The sequence below is a fragment of the Nomascus leucogenys genome, chromosome 22a (genome assembly GCF_006542625.1).
Source record: "Nomascus leucogenys isolate Asia chromosome 22a, Asia_NLE_v1, whole genome shotgun sequence".
Classification (NCBI taxonomy): Eukaryota; Metazoa; Chordata; class Mammalia; order Primates; family Hylobatidae; genus Nomascus; species Nomascus leucogenys.
In genome coordinates, this window is record NC_044402.1 from 96458627 (window position 1) to 96474457 (window position 15831).

Sequence of the window (15831 nt, forward strand, 5' to 3'; positions counted from 1 at the left end):
AAGGATTATTTTGGGAAATTAATAAAAGCTATTCTACTGACTGCCTACCCAGAAAAATATATACAAGCCCTTAAATAGGAAGTTTTACATGTAATTCCAGAGGATTTTCAGATCTTAAAGCCCATCCATAAACCTTGTAAGGCTGGGTATAGGGGATCCAAAATTAAGAACCCCTACCTTAACTTTTGAATTACTCTCTGGTTTCTGATACTAACAAATCAGGTATAAATAAGAGATCTTCAGGAAGCAATGTTTGTTCCATAACTCCTCTTGCCCCCAATTCCCTTCAATATTTCTAACACAGTCCATCAGACTCTTAGCATGGAAAACAAAACTTAGTGTTTAGGGGTACGGGGTGGAAACTGGGGGACTAAATTGCTTGACTGTATTTTACTAGCTATTCGCAAAGGCCAAGATGACAAAGATTCCTACTTTTTATTACCCAAATTTCCTCAAAATTGGTGCCAATGAAAAGTACCAGAAATCAAACTATAATTTGACTCTTCTATATTTATCAAAATATATTAATACATCAACTAAATAAATTTGCATATAAAAACCTGATTCTTTGAAAGCAGTTTTAAGATTTGAGAATGTTTAACTATAAAATATTTTCTCATTGTATGCAGAAGGAATGCAAATTGATGGGTTTCGATGAGCACACACACAAAAAAATTAGTCCCTTTACTTTTTATTCAATCCATTGGTGTTTCATAATTTTATACTGGATAAACTGAGTCAGAATAAGATTAAACACCCATGGCCGGGCGCGGTGGCTCACGCTTGTAATCCCAGCACTTTGGGAGGCCGAGGCGGGCGGATCACGAGGTCAGGAGATCGAGACCACGGTGAAACCCCGTCTCTACTAAAAATACAAAAAAATTAGCCGGGCGTGGTGGCGGGCGCCTGTAGTCCCAGCTACTAGGAGAGGCTGAGGCAGGAGAATGGCGTGAACCCGGGAGGCGGAGCTTGCAGTGAGCCGAGATTGCGCCACTGCACTCCAGCCTGGGCGACAGAGCGAGACTCCATCTCAAAAAAAAAAAAAAAAAAGATTAAACACCCATGAAAGGTCATAAATGGAATCGGAGCCCCAAGAATAAAACTGCGAAATGTGAATTCCTAACTTTCTGTTCTAATCACTATAAAACAATTCCTCCCTTTAAAACAGTTTTATTGGGCCGGGCGCAGTGGCTCATGACTGTAATCCCAGCACTTTGGGAGGCCGAGGTGGGCAGATCCAGAGGTCAGGCGATCAAGACCATCCTGACTAACACAGTGAAACCCCGTCTCTACTAAAAATACAAAAAATTAGCCAGGCTTGGTGGCACATGCCTGTAATCCCAGCTACTCAGGAAGCTGAGGCGGGAGAATCACTTGAATCCGGCAGACGGAGGTTGCAGTGAGCCGAGATCACGTCACTGCACTCCAGCCTGGGGGACACAGCAAGATTCTGTCTCAAAAAAAAAAAAAAAAAAAAAAAAAGTTTTGTTAAAGAAGTGTAACTCACTTGCTTCTATCAATTCTTACTTAGATTTCGAAGCAAACACTTGACTAAAACAGGAAGGAAATTTTGGGTTTTATAAAGAAATTCACTTGTAAAATTTAGGAAACAGAAACTAGTTAGCCAAGAAAACTGTGCATCTGAAAAAACAGTTTATAGTAGTGCTTGTGACAATTCAGTTCTGCAATAATTTTATTATTTATTTTATCTATAAATAACACTTCTTATCTAATTGTTCCAGGTATTACCAAGAGTTTTTGAGACGGTCTCGACTCTCTCACCCAGGCTGGAGTGCAGTGGCAGGAACTCAGCTCACCGCAGCCTCAACCTCCCAGGCTCAGAAGATCCTCTTACTTCAGCCTCCTGTGTAGCTGGGACCACAGGCACGCGCCACCACTCCTGGCTAATTTTTTACATAATTTGTACAGACAGTGTCTCCCTATGTTGCCCAGGCTGGTTTCAAACTCCTGGGCTCAAGCGATTCTCCTGCTCAGCCTCCCAAAGTGTTCAAATTTTACAGGCATGAGCCACTGCACCCGGCCCAAGAGGTTTTCTTAAACAAGTATAGTACTCATTAATCCAGGGCAAAAGTGACCAAATGATGTGGATAATGATTTATTTATTTGTCAACGTTCACCACTAAGTAAAAGCTTCATGAGGGCAGGGACCATGTCTGTCCTAATTATTATAGTAATTATAAAATCTACAGTTCGTTAACACATAATAGGAACTGAAATATCTGTTGAATGAATGCCAGAAATATGTACCCATTATAATACCATATACTGTGCTATTCTGTATCCTGTACTTAAAGTGTTTGTATTTCTTAAAAGATTGAGATTCCAATAAAATTATGTGTGTGTGTGTGTGTGTGTGTGTATTCATTTATATACTATGAAGGTAAACATTTTTACCATAATTATCAGATGACTTAGGAAAAAAACCAAATATTTGTTTTGCATTCTAAAATGCTAATTATAGTTTAAAAGTATAAAAAAGATCTTTAAAATATGTTTCTATTCCAAATGTAATTGAAACATTTAAGAAAAGTTAAAGCATTTAAAAATAATCCTTAAGTCATACCCTAAAAAGGCAAGGCTAACTAGATTTCCCAGCAGTGAAAAGGTCTAGTAGTTACCCTTCTGCACTCCCCTTCTGCATTCTAGAATACACAATAAAATGTGAAAGGAGGCGGGAGGGTAAGCCACAAAGGAAGCTGACGTTTATTTCTGAATCTGCCTCACCCTTCTAACCACAAGAAGTCCCATGAAACCTTTGCCTCAGTTGGGGGAGGGGTAGAAAAATTTACCCAACATGTTAAAAAACAGGAACAACTCAAGTTTTTTGAGAATAGTGAAAAATGAACTGTTAACTTTTACATAATTTCCTTTAATTTGCTAAAGGAAAATGAATTATTAAACACTAACACTCTGAAATAAAAAAGCTGATTCAGAAAGATAACTTTCAAAATGGTGCAAACCTCAGAAGAAATGATTATGATTCTAATTTCCTTTTTTTTTTTTTTCCATTTCACAAAAGCATAGGATATTAAAATTGGTAACAATATTGAAAGAACTTTCAGTACATTCTTGGCAGATGAAAAGTCATGATTTCTAATTTATCAAGATCTAATAATTAAACATATCAATATTTACCATGTGACTCATTAGCCCATATCAATTCAAAAGAAAGATGTTACTTGGGGCCGGGCGCGGTGGCTCACGCTTGTAATCCCAGCACTTTGGGAGGCTGAGGCGGGCGGATCACAAGGTCAGGAAATCGAGACCACGGTGAAACCCCGTCTCTACTAAAAATACAAAAAAATTAGCCGGGCGTGGTGGCGGGCGCCTGTAGTCCCAGCTACTTGGAGAGGCTGAGGCAGGAGAATGGCGTGAACCCAGGAGGCGGAGCTTGCAGTGAGCCGAGATTGCGCCACTGCACTCCAGCCTGGGTGACAGAGCAAGACTCCGTCTCAAAAAAAAAAAAAAAAAAAAAAAAAAAAAAAGAAAGATGTTACTTGGTCTCTTTCATAAAGATATTTTAAAATGGGAATTTAGCAATCAATCTAAATTTGTTTTAATCAAATTTTATGAGTTTTTGATCTAAAATGCTAAGAAGTATGCCTAATTCAACTTTATTTATGATGGCACCTCATTTATAAAGCAATTTAGAATCATTAATATTGTCCTCAAAGTTTAAATTATCCAAAGCCCTCAAAGCAAAAATACTTTATAGATTTTTTAGCTCCTATAATGTCCCCAATTTTGAAAAGTTAATTTAAAAAATGTAAGTAAATTTACTCATCAAATAGTAACTCAGAAAAATAGAAAAGAAAGTGCCTTTTGTTGTGTGTACTGTTCAAGACTTTGCATAATATTCATTTCCCCATCGCTGAAGCATTCAAACTGAGGCTGGATAACAGTTTGTTGGGGAAATTATAGGAAAGATTGCTGCACTGCATACAAACATTGTATTGGTAAGACCACGGACCACTGAAGTCTTTCCAATGTAGAGATTCTATGGTTCAATGTGAGATACAGGAAACTTAAAAAAAAGAAAAAGAAAAAAAGAAAAAAAAAAACCTTTCTTCTTCCTATTATAATGCAAAGTGAAGTAATTAAGAACAATTTCTTAAAAGCATTTTAAAAGGTTCTAAAAACTGTATCTTTTAATACACCATTAAAACACCTCAATATTTTGCACATTAAATTAGTATGCCAGGAATTATGAAATGTGCTTTTATATTTAATTCTTGGTCAATGAGGTAAATATTATAATTCTTTTTTTTTTTTTGAGACAAAGTCTCACCGTGTTGCCCAAGCTGGAGTGCAGTGGCGTGATACCGGCTCACTGCAACCTCCACCTGCCAGGTTCAAGTGATTCTCCTGCCTCAGCCTCCTGAGTAGCTGGGATTACAGGCACATGCCACCATGCCTGGCTAATTCTGTATTTTTAGTAGAGACAGGGTTTCATTATGTTGGCCAGGCTGGTCTCGAACTCCTGACCTCATGACCCACCCGCCTCGGCCTCCCAAAGTGCTGGGATTACAGGCATGAGTCACCACGCCTGGCCAGATATTATAATTCTTATTTTGCAAAAGAAAGGCTGAATCCAACATCTGCAACGTGAAAAAGCCAGGGCTTGCCTCTGCCCTTAAGGTAAAAGGCCACCAAGAACGAAATTACTTTTCATGATTCAGTCAACTTTTCTTTTCACATGGAGATTTTCAAAGATAAAAATCAATAACGCTGTTTTGTTGCACATTTATCAACACAAATATGGACCTAGTAAACCATTTAACATATGACAAAACATTTACCTCCAGAACTAAAATCAAACTGAAAATACATAATGACTGCCATCTTCCAACCCTTCATTAAGCACCTTTAATTTAAAGCTCAAAAGATGCTGAATATATAACTTAAATAACTTGGTATATCTTTTATAACTTTTCATATATTAAAATGGTAGTACAGAATAGTTTCATAATATCATGTCACTCCTTGGCTGTACAGAGTTTATACACTGGTCAAGGGAAAACAATTTGTAAAGGCTTTTACTTATAAAACACTCATTTGTTGTGACATAGAATCAGACTATGAAATATGAATTCATTCTTTTTGTTCAACTTAGGAGAGGGGGAGAATCTCCCTCTTTCTTCTTCTTCTTTTTTTTTTTTTTTTTTTTTTTTTAAGCCAAGCACAATACCCTAGGAATTTAAAAAAAATTTCATTTAACAAAAACTTACAGAGCACTGTACTAGGCACTTTACAAATATTAACTAACTTAATCCTCGTAACAACCACATAAGATAGACACAATTATCTTCACCCCTACTTTTCAGATGAGGAAACGACAGCACTAAGAGGTACAGTAGGCAGGGCGCCGGGGCTCACACCAGTTATCTCAGCACTTTGGGAGGCCACGGCCAGAGGACTGCTTGAACCCAGGAGTTGGAGACCAGCCTGGGAAACATGGCGAAAACCTGTCTCTATACAAAACCAGCCCAGTGTGGTGGTGTGTGCCTGTAGTCCCAGCTGCTTAGGAGGCTGAGGTGGGAGATCCCTTGAGCCCAGGAGACAGGAGGTTGCAGTGAGCCAAGTTCATGTCACTGCACTCCAGCTTGAGCAACAGAGTGAGACCCCGCCACAAATAAAAATTTAAAAAAGAGGTACAGTTATTTAGTTGAAGTCACACACCTAGTAACTGGTGGAGTCCAGACTTGAACTCGGCAGTCCACTATGCTGAGCTGCCTCTTCCCATGCACAGCCTAACATAAGGACAGAGACCTCCTATCAGAGGCTCTGAGGCTAGGTAGGATGTATGCTGTAAGTTCACTAAACCCTCCACAGATTTGATTTTCAAGTCAGTTAAGACTAGACCCTAGGTAATAGCAACAGAGATGACAACTTTCCTTCCTAATCATTGTTAAGTAATGATCCCAAGTGAGTTTTATAGAATTATAAAAACACAAATCCAAAATTTGAATTTAGATGGCATACACATCATATGGTTTTCTTACCTCCCTAGCTCTTTAGATGTAAGTATATAGAAATTATTAAAGTTTTCCATTTTCATTGGAATTTGAGGAGTTGTAGTTAGTAGGCCTGAAATACTTCGGCAATCAAATCTCCTCCTCGACATGTTAGATGATTCCCAGGTCTGCTTCTTTAGTCACTTATTTTTACCTATGCAAAAGAGAAGACAGAGAAAAGATATTATCTCGGGCAGGATGTGCATTACATTACACAGCTCCAAATATAGCTATAAAATACAACTAAAAAAAAAAAAAAGATTTAAAGAGCACATTCTACCCACAAGGAGGAAAAAACAAAAAGCACACACATAAACCAGTAACAATATGGCACCTGAACGAAGTTACTGACTTCATTTCAGAATAAAACTACTGTTAAAATCCTCTCAATTTTTTTAAAAAAATAGTTATGATAAAATGATAATGCAAACAATCACTTAGTTTCATCATAAAACTCCATTCTTTAAAGTTATAGAGGTTTCAGCTGGACATGGTGGCACACGCCTGTAATCCCAGCACTTTGGGAGGCTGAGGCAGGAGGATCACTTGAGGCCAGTGCTGCCATAGATCAGTCCTGGCAACATAGCGAGATCCCATCTCTATGAAAAAATTTAAAAATTAACTGGGTGTAGTGGCTCGCACCTGTAGTCCCAGCTGCTTGGGAGGCTGAGGCAGAAGCATCTCTTGAGCCCAGAAGTTTGAAGTTGTAGTGAGCTATGAATGTGCTACTGCAGTTCAGTTTGGGCAATAAAGCGAGACCTTATCTCAATAAATAAATAAAGTTATAGGTTTCACATTAATAGGTAATTAATACAACAAGATAATAATTATTCATTTTAAACTTATTTTCACATGGCTAAAGAAATTTGGTGGTAAATGCACATATTGTGAGTTATATTACTGATGTGAAGGACTACAAGAAATAGAACTTTTTCCATGGATTGGCTATGTTTCAGTACTAAACTCAGAAACTCTCAAAGGTCTTAAGAGTCCCTCCTTTGACAGCACCTAGCACAGAGCCTGCTACGTATGAAGTGCTCAATAATTTTGTTGGAAGAGCGACTAATCTATACATAAAGCTTTATTCCGAAGTTCTGTATCTGAAGCTCATATATATATCTGGAAATTTGTGATGTTTATATGCATTCAGTGTTATCAAAACTATTATGTTAATTGCATTCATAAAACAATAACAGATACTATATTTCAAGACACTTATGACTTATTGCTATGCCTACTTAATATCAAGTATTATTCTTTTAGCACCCTCCTGTAGTAACCTGCAAAGCATTTGTTCCTTCTCTGACACCTTTTTTTCCTATTTTCTGCTTATATGTACTGTTCTTTATCTTCTTAAATTCAAATGCCAACTATAGTCTACTTAGCCAAAAAGCAGTGCCATTAGAGTTCAGTGTTTTCAGTTTCTGCATTTTCTCTTCTTGGTGTTATTCTCAAATTATGAATGCGTCACTGCAGTTCAGCCTGGGCGACAGATGGAGACCTTGTCTCAAAAAATTAAATTAAATTAAAATTACAGCCTTCACATAACTAGATAGTAAAACTGTTTTCTCTACATCTCGTAGTCTTTGGGGAAACAAAGCTCTAACTAGTTTTGGGGTACATCTCTAGGAGTCAAAGGGTCCTATTGTAGCATTCTGAGAATAACCTTTAGACTGAAAGACACCTGGGTCTGAATTCCATTCATCCATCATACCAGCTAGGAGAGCTTAATTAAATTATTTAACTTTGCTATTGTTATGGGCTGAATTGTGTCCTCCCCCAAATTCGTAAGTTGAAAAACCCTAACCCTTGTATCTCATAATGTGACTGTCTTTGGAGACAGGGCCTTTAAAAAGGTGATTAAGTTAAAATGAGGTCATTAAAGTGGGCCAATTAGGACACACACAGAGGAAAGACTATGTGAACACACTAGGAGAAGGCAGCCATCTACAAGCCAAGAGGGCAGGCCTCAGAAGAAACCAACCCCACAGACACCCTGACCCCAGATTTCTAGCCTCCAGAATTGTTGAGAAAATATACTTCTGTTAAGTCACCTGATCTGTGGCAACACAGTTATTTAAAAGGAAAACAAAACATGTAATATTTCAAATGTAAGACAAGGAACACCATATACAAACATTTACTTTCCAATCTTATTACTTGGTCATATTTCATTTAAATTAAAAATAAATAAAACATATTAGACACAGCCCCTTCTCTCCACCCCCAGTTTACACTCCCACTAGCACTGGATGGGACGGTTTATCACTACTTTGACAATACTTGCCCAATTCAGACTTTTAATTTTGGCTATTCTAGTGTGATGAAGGTGAAATGGAATTTTGTTGCGATTTACTTCGCATTCCCGTTTACTAGTGAAGAAAGCTTCGATTTTGCTGCCTCTAAAGTACGGATGATAAAAGAATTGATCTTCCAGTGCTGCAAGGATTAAAAATTAAAATATGCTGAACTCATGTCCACTGACACAGGTACAGTGCAAGTCACAAGGGCATCTCATTACTGTTCCACAAAATAAAATTAACATTCTACCCAAAAATACTCTCCCTGCAGTTCCCTGCCATTGTTGAATAGCTGTACTGTTTCCATGTACAAAATTCTCATCCCAAATTAGTCTAAACTTAATTCTTAAAAGTATTTTTGTTTTCTGTTTTAACTATTGGTGTATCTTCTTAGTTCTGATAGCGCTCAGTTTCACTGATTTTTTCCCATTGTTCTGAAAGATCAATACGGGTACCAATTTCCTCATAAGTTCATCTATTTATTGGAAATATACCTACATCACAAGCTGCTTTAGGCATCCATTAAGCATTTCTTAAGTTCATTTTCCTTTTATTTACTGCATCTGAACCAATTGTCAGAGCCAAGATATTTTTCCATTTCCTCTCCTTTGGCCAATTTTGCATATAGTGGAGCATGAATGTCATCTTTGTCCACCAAGCCCTCCACAAACATCTGGTTGCCCTTCATATAAGGTACATGTAGGTTATCAGTCAGCTCTCTGTCGCTCCTTCTTGTATCTTCCTAAATTTCCCACCAAATTCTCTTTAACTGCAACAATTCCCAGGCCTTTTCTTGTCTTCTACCACATTTCATATTACCGATTCTAAATTACCTATATGTCTCACTCCATTTGATATTCATTTCATAACATTTTATCAGGTTACACCAGTTAAAAAAAATCTTAAGGGACCTGGTAAGTAAATTTATATGCATGTGTATACACGATTATAGGCACGATTAGATCCTATAAAAAGTGTAATAGGAGGTAAGACACAATTAAGCTTTTAATCACACAGTATTACTAAAAATAATGGTATCTCACTTATTTTCAAAGATTTTTTTCATTAATTCTCATTATAATAATTACCAAAAGAATTTGGAAGTAGATCAGTGAAGGAAGGAAAAGAAGGAAATGTTAGGCTTGATCTGGGCCTTCACTTACTTGAATGCAGAAAGCAAGTGTGATGTGAACAAAAGCAAGACTATCTCTATAAACCTCTAGCTCTATTTTAAAAAGCATTTATCATGATATTTATTTCAAAATTATCAAATAAGAAAGTTTTTAAAAAATAGAATATACAATAATAAAGACATTTAGAAAATCAAATTGTCTGTTTTGATTCCTTCATTAGCTCCCCAGTATCTACAAGCTTTCAAGTACTTACAGCATGATACATAAAGGCCTCTGAGGCCAAGTATACACCAGCTACATTTCCTGCCGCACTCATATTTCATATTTTGCCACCACATCTTTATTATATTTCTTTGCCTGAAAAAGCCTTTCTACTTTCCTTAAATGGCTAACTTTTCTTACACATCCTTCATACTCAACACAGAATGGCCTCTCCCCCAGGAAGCTTTGCCTAAAAACCACAGGTTGATTTAAAGGCTTCTCCTTTATGCTTCAAATAAGAGGACCCTTGGCATACTTCTTTACCTCAAAATGTAACATGTTACACTGCAATTCTGTTTAGTGTTTAAAGGGCAGCATCCTTTTACTTTTGTGCCTAAGCAACCAGCATGGTATCTGCCATCCGGTAGGAATTTTAAAAATGTTTGATGAACTGAATTGTAAGAATTATGAGATATAGCAAAAAGAATTTGTAGGTACATCTCATGTCTTCAAGGGGTTAAGAGAACTTGAGATCCATCTTGAATTCACAGTACTGGAGCTCTGAATGCAGCTAGTCTCTGCTTAATTCAGTATTTGGACAAATAAAGTAACTATTTTAAATTGCACTTACAAAATGTCAGTTCTAAACAGGTAGCCACAAAGTCTGGAAACACAGATAAAATTATTTTGTCATATACTATAATGTAATGCCAACAGACCTTTTGTTTTTACCACTGTTTCCAGACAAGGTGGCTACTTGTTTTTAATACAAGCTACTAATACAAATACCTACTGCAGTTAAGAACATCACCCTTTTAAGAGCCTCCAAAAATCAGGAAATTCAGGTAAGTGTCCGATCAAGATTTATCACTGATAAGTCTAGATCTTCATGAAGTAAATTGGAAAGGCAACAGGAAGCAAAGTAAGCCTGAAGATTGTATGGGAAGCAACTCCTTTCTACATAGGTATTTAAGGCATTTGCTGCTAGCAAGCTTTCCCTAGGAAACCGAAAAAGAGATTTAGCGTCCATCAAAAGTAAAGGAAGAACTTTCTCCTGGTGTGGCAGAAGTATTCATTTTTAATTAGTCACTGATTAGAAGTATTGGTATCAAGATGGAAATGATGATGATTATCAATTTCAAGGAAGAGATTATATTCCTCATATGTATTCTGCTAACAGGTTTTGTTTTTTAAAATATTTTGAACAGAAAATATAATTCATAAATTTAATCCTCTAAAAATCACAATAGGAAGTCAGCTAAACTAACTCTAATCCAACCATTCTAGTATATACTATCCAAGGGCTGAAGTGTCAGGCAATGACTCCTAGGCCTGATTCTGTGCCAAGAGCCTAAGGCCTAATGCTGTGTCTTCCCACCTCCAGAAAAAGAATTAAACCCTGTAATTGTGAACCAGGATAAGAGGTTGAAAAACGTAAGTAGAGTGGGGGATTCCAGGGTGGGCAACAAATGCATGGTGCTTGTCACTCACAAGATGGAAAATTGGGTTTCTGTTGTAAAATACTGTTTACTTAATAGCACCACTTAAGTACTATTTATTCAGTAACTACTATAATGCAAAATGGAATCTGATCCTTTAAGGATTGAAGAGGAAATTACCATCTCACTGTTAAAATTTTTCAATGCTTACAGTATCACTACACCCTCTTTTGGAGTAACTGCAAAGGGTCAGGGATGAACCAAAATATAATACATATAAATATTAAAAGAAACTAATATACATGTTTTAAATGGCACTGAAGTTTGAGGTTAAATGCTCTGGAAAAAGGATAATAAAAAACTTTTAATAAAGTATGCCTTGAAAATTGCAACATTACAACATATCTAGATAAAAATACGTGCTTGTAACTTTATAAGAACATTTCTTAATTGAAATATTCAAAGAAATAGCCTTTGATAACAGTCCAGCATAGAATACAAACTACAGTACTTAAAACATAAAATCACTGAATTTTGTCATCAATATTAGGAAAAACTAAAGCAACTGACATTTGAAGTTTGCCTAAGTGGAAAGGTAGTAAATAAATGATTGCTAATGTTTCTGACAAAACAAATATTCATACAGTGCAAAAGATTTCTTTATAAAAAGAAGAATCAATCAGTATCCTTTAAAAGTAGTAAGCCTAGGAATACTATTCTTTTTTTTTTCTTTGAGACAGAGTCTCGCTCTGTCGCCCAGGCTGGAGTGCAGTGGCACGATCTCGGCTCACTGCAACCTCCGCCTCCTGGGTCAAGCAACTCTTCTGCCTCAGCCTCCCGAGTAGCTGGGACTACAGGTGCGCGCCACAATGCCCGGCTAATTTTTGTATTTTTAGTAGACACGGGGTTTCACCATATTGGCCAGGCTCGTCTCGAACTCCTGACCTTATGATCTGCCCGCCTCGGCCTCCCAAAGTGCTGGGATTACAGGTGTGAGCCACTGCGCCCGGCCAAAATACTATTCTTCACTGCCAATCTTACATACAGAAAATGTGAATTACAATATACTATGCATGCAATTTTAAGGCAATTTAAGGATTAAGTTAAAGTGTTATTAACTGAATTCCTTGATTTCTTGTGTCTCCAAAATTAAAGCAAAAATATTTTGATAAGGAAATTCTCCCTTATAACTATCAAAGAGCTTTAAAACATGTTAAAACGTTCACTTAACAGCAGTAAAACAGTGCAAGCTTAAAAATAAAATTATCTGATTAGAAACGTCAGCCATAAAAATGCTTGTATCTTCTTCAAATTTGTTACTCATGCTAACACAGCGATTAGTCAAGCCTCCAACTTCCTAAAAACGGATTCTATCTTAACCAAATTGTAATTCACTAATCAATGATCCCAAGAGAAACTGCAACCATTCTATCCACATACAAAAAAGGATGGTCTTCAATTACAGCAATTCTATTTTTAAAAAGTCTTGCCACGTAAGCAAATATATTTCACCTCGATTTTGGATCCCCACTTTAGAAAAAAAGATCTAAAATGTACAATATGTATCTCAAAAATAAAACATCTATTAATATCTCCAATTATTAAGATACTAGAAAAAGTTTAATTGAGCATCTGCTCAGAGGAGGAGGATCCGAGGGAGATGAGTTTAAAACTTTTGCACTGCTTCTATGGACCAGTTTTCTTAAAAAATACACAATCCTACGGGTACACGGTCTAATATTTATAAAATAAGCACTTGTTGAAAATTACTTCTGAACAGTTCACCATAAAACTAAAAAACAGTGTTATCAATGAGAAAGTAGGTTTATTATATTTTCCTTTAATAAAATTGTGCTCCTGGGTTCAAAATGCCGGGTTACATACGCTGCCACTCATTTCTACAGAGCTATGCTGTCTCCGCGCAGGCATTCTCATAGACTTGAAAACGTAAAGTGGCCACACCACGTCAAACGTCCCTGGCAAGGTTCTGCTTATCATTAGCACCACAGATGTAAACATTACGTCGACAAAACAATCGGTGAATGTGATACACAGTCCTCATGTGTTTAAATATTAGTGAAATCTGATTAAGTATTACGGTTTTAAAAACGTATTTTGTTTCTTAATTCCAATTTCCAAACTGATGTCAGAGTGCCTCTAGTCCAGACAGAAACTAATGCCAGCTACCAGCTGCTATAAAGCCTCTTTCAACTTTGTCTCTACTTCTCCCTCGGAGGAAATTCAAATGAAACGCTTTTGCCTACAATAAAACAAAGAGCCTGGGTAAATGTCAAAAATCGTTGGCATCCAGTAGTCGTATAGTTTGAGGATGAGTCGTGCACACTAAGTGGGTTACAAGGCATCAAAGTAAAAATCAGATCGCTGATAATCACGGAAACAGCTGTAGCCCGTCTTGCTCTCTCGCTGGTTTTAAAACACTGTTCCCAAGCAGTAACTGAAAACGTCCCACAAAATGAACATGAACTTTCTCTAGACGAAAGGCAGCTGGGAGCAGGACGCGTCCACGAGTCCCGATAGGAACGCGCCCACGCCGCAGCTGGGACTCGGGAGAGACTAGGGGGACCGCGTGGCCTTGCTGTGGAAGGGACCCGCGCGGACCCGCCGCGAAAGGGGCCCTGACTGGCGCGACCTGGGGAGAGCCGGGGCCGGCCGGATGGAGGGCGCACGGGGACACACGGACACGCACAGACACAGACACGCGCCCTGGACTGAGAAGGGTGGTGGGAGGACCGCCGGCCGCCCCCCGCGCGGAACCCCAGGGAACCTGGACTCCAGCCGCAAAGCGGAGAGGCGCCAGCAGCAATCAGCCATCTGAGGGGCGGCGGAGTCCGAGCCCCTCTCAGCCCGACCGTACCGCCTAAACTCTCCTCGGGTCCTCCTTCCTCACGTATGAGGTCTCTGTACCGAGGCGGCTGGTTCCATCGCAGCCCTGAGCCAACCCGCCAATCCCGCAGGACACTAACCGCTCCGGCCGCCGCAGGTTCTCCCAGGACTGCCCCCTCCAGGGGGCCGCTGTCCCGCCCCACGCCGGGGGCCGCCACAGGACGAGTTCTCTAGCTCCAGCCGGGCGAGGCGCCAGGGAGCGCCGAACGTGGCAGGACCCACTTTTACTTTTCCAGACAAGGGCCGACGGTTGTGACCTGGCTTCTCGTGAAGTGACTCCCGGCGACAGCAGCGGAGAGGACTACCGTAGCTTGCAGTTGCGGTTTGAAAACTGCAGCCGCGTCTGGGACATCGCCGTTCGCCAGATCCCTCCCCCTAGGTCGGGAGAGCCAATCGGAGCGCGTGTGGAGGGTGGGTCTGTCACGTGACGGGAGGGGCGGGGCACCGGCCGGGGGCGCGTGTGCGGGGCGGGGCCCGGCGGTCAGAGGGTGCGGCGCCTGGCTGGCCCGAGGCGGGGCGGGGAGGCGCGGCGGCGTGGCGGCGCAGGTGGGGCGCACCCAGGCTGCCGCGAGGGAGGGGCGGAGGGGGCGGCGCTGCAGAGGAGGCGCGCGGGGCTGGAACTCCTGCTCTGTGCACTCCTTCCCACCTTCAGAGAGGTCAGTTCGAGACGTGTGAATATCGAGAGACCAGGGAGAAGGAAGCCGCAAAATTCGTCCCAGCTGCCTGCGACTAGTTACCAAACTTCAGTGCCTACCAAAGACCTATTTTCTGACTCTTCTTGGGAGTCTTCCTTAGGACCTGAACCTACCCTCTAAGTGGAGAACCCAGTTTGCTACAACTTGGCAGAGGTTCCTCGGAGTGTCAACATCAGTTGGGGATTTATGGAACCTAGACCCCACTGCTAAAGTCCGCTGTCGCTAATGGTGTCCCTTCTGAGGCATTAACTGAAGGCAATGTAGGGAGGGTCCTAATAGGCTGAATAGCAGATTTTGCATTTATGGTGCTAAGGAAAAAGATGAAAGCCCTCAGCAACCTACTCAAGATCTGTTATCCTTTGAAGACAGTGGAAATTTTCAAAGTTCTGTGCAAGACACAAATGTTTTACATAGATATATAATCCTAGTTTATATGTATAGGATACACACATACTCATACATATATGGGATTACTTATGTAATCTAGGATTGCTTTCAGAGGACATTTACGATAATTGCAGAAAACCCTTCCTTGGGAAAGGACACTTGGAGTGGAGTCGTCCTCTTGCTTTCAAAAGACTTAATGCTCAGTTAACATATAAAGGACAGGTTTTCTTGTTCTATCTCAGTAAGCCAAGCAAATTCCTATGAAGCTAGCCGTTTCCCTTTCCCACTGCATTTTCCCCAAGATAAAGGTATAGAATGCATCACAGCCCTTTTATGAAGTCTGTTTGTTGTTACTTACGTTAACTCCTTCTCCCAGTTTAATAATGTCTTGCCCCTAAAGCTTGTCAAGTGGAAAATATTGCTTCCATCTGTCTAATTTCTTATTGCTAACAATTGGGCTGACTAGAGAAGCCTAAAGTTAGGATGAAAATAAACAAAATGCCACACACTGGAATTAACTTTTCTGGGGTATAAGAATCTGTAAGCACTGAGACTGTTCCCATCTTTTCTTTGATGAACATAGGTGTTACATTCCCGAGGTCTCAGCACCAGTACCAAAACTAGTAATCTTTTGGGGTTCACAGGATTACATCATTATGGTGGGTTTTGGGGTTGTGTGTTTAACTTTGGACCCCCTTAATTTCAACATTTCATCAATTGCCAGCTTTTAGCAATCT

General features: G+C 39.5%; 1 protein-coding gene across 1 annotated transcript in view; it reads right to left on the reverse strand.

Annotated features, from left to right (window-relative positions):
• The window catches only part of STK17B (serine/threonine kinase 17b), a 38874-nt gene extending 24490 nt beyond the window's left edge, over positions 1-14384 (reverse strand). The window contains exons 1-2 of the mRNA XM_003253876.4: positions 14093-14384; positions 6024-6189 (exon numbers count right to left, since the gene is read on the reverse strand). Of these exons, the coding sequence (XP_003253924.2) occupies positions 6024-6145 (122 nt within the window). The 5' untranslated portion in view covers positions 6146-6189; positions 14093-14384. The remainder of the gene's footprint in view (positions 1-6023; positions 6190-14092) is intronic.
• Positions 14385-15831: the final 1447 nt, after the last annotated feature.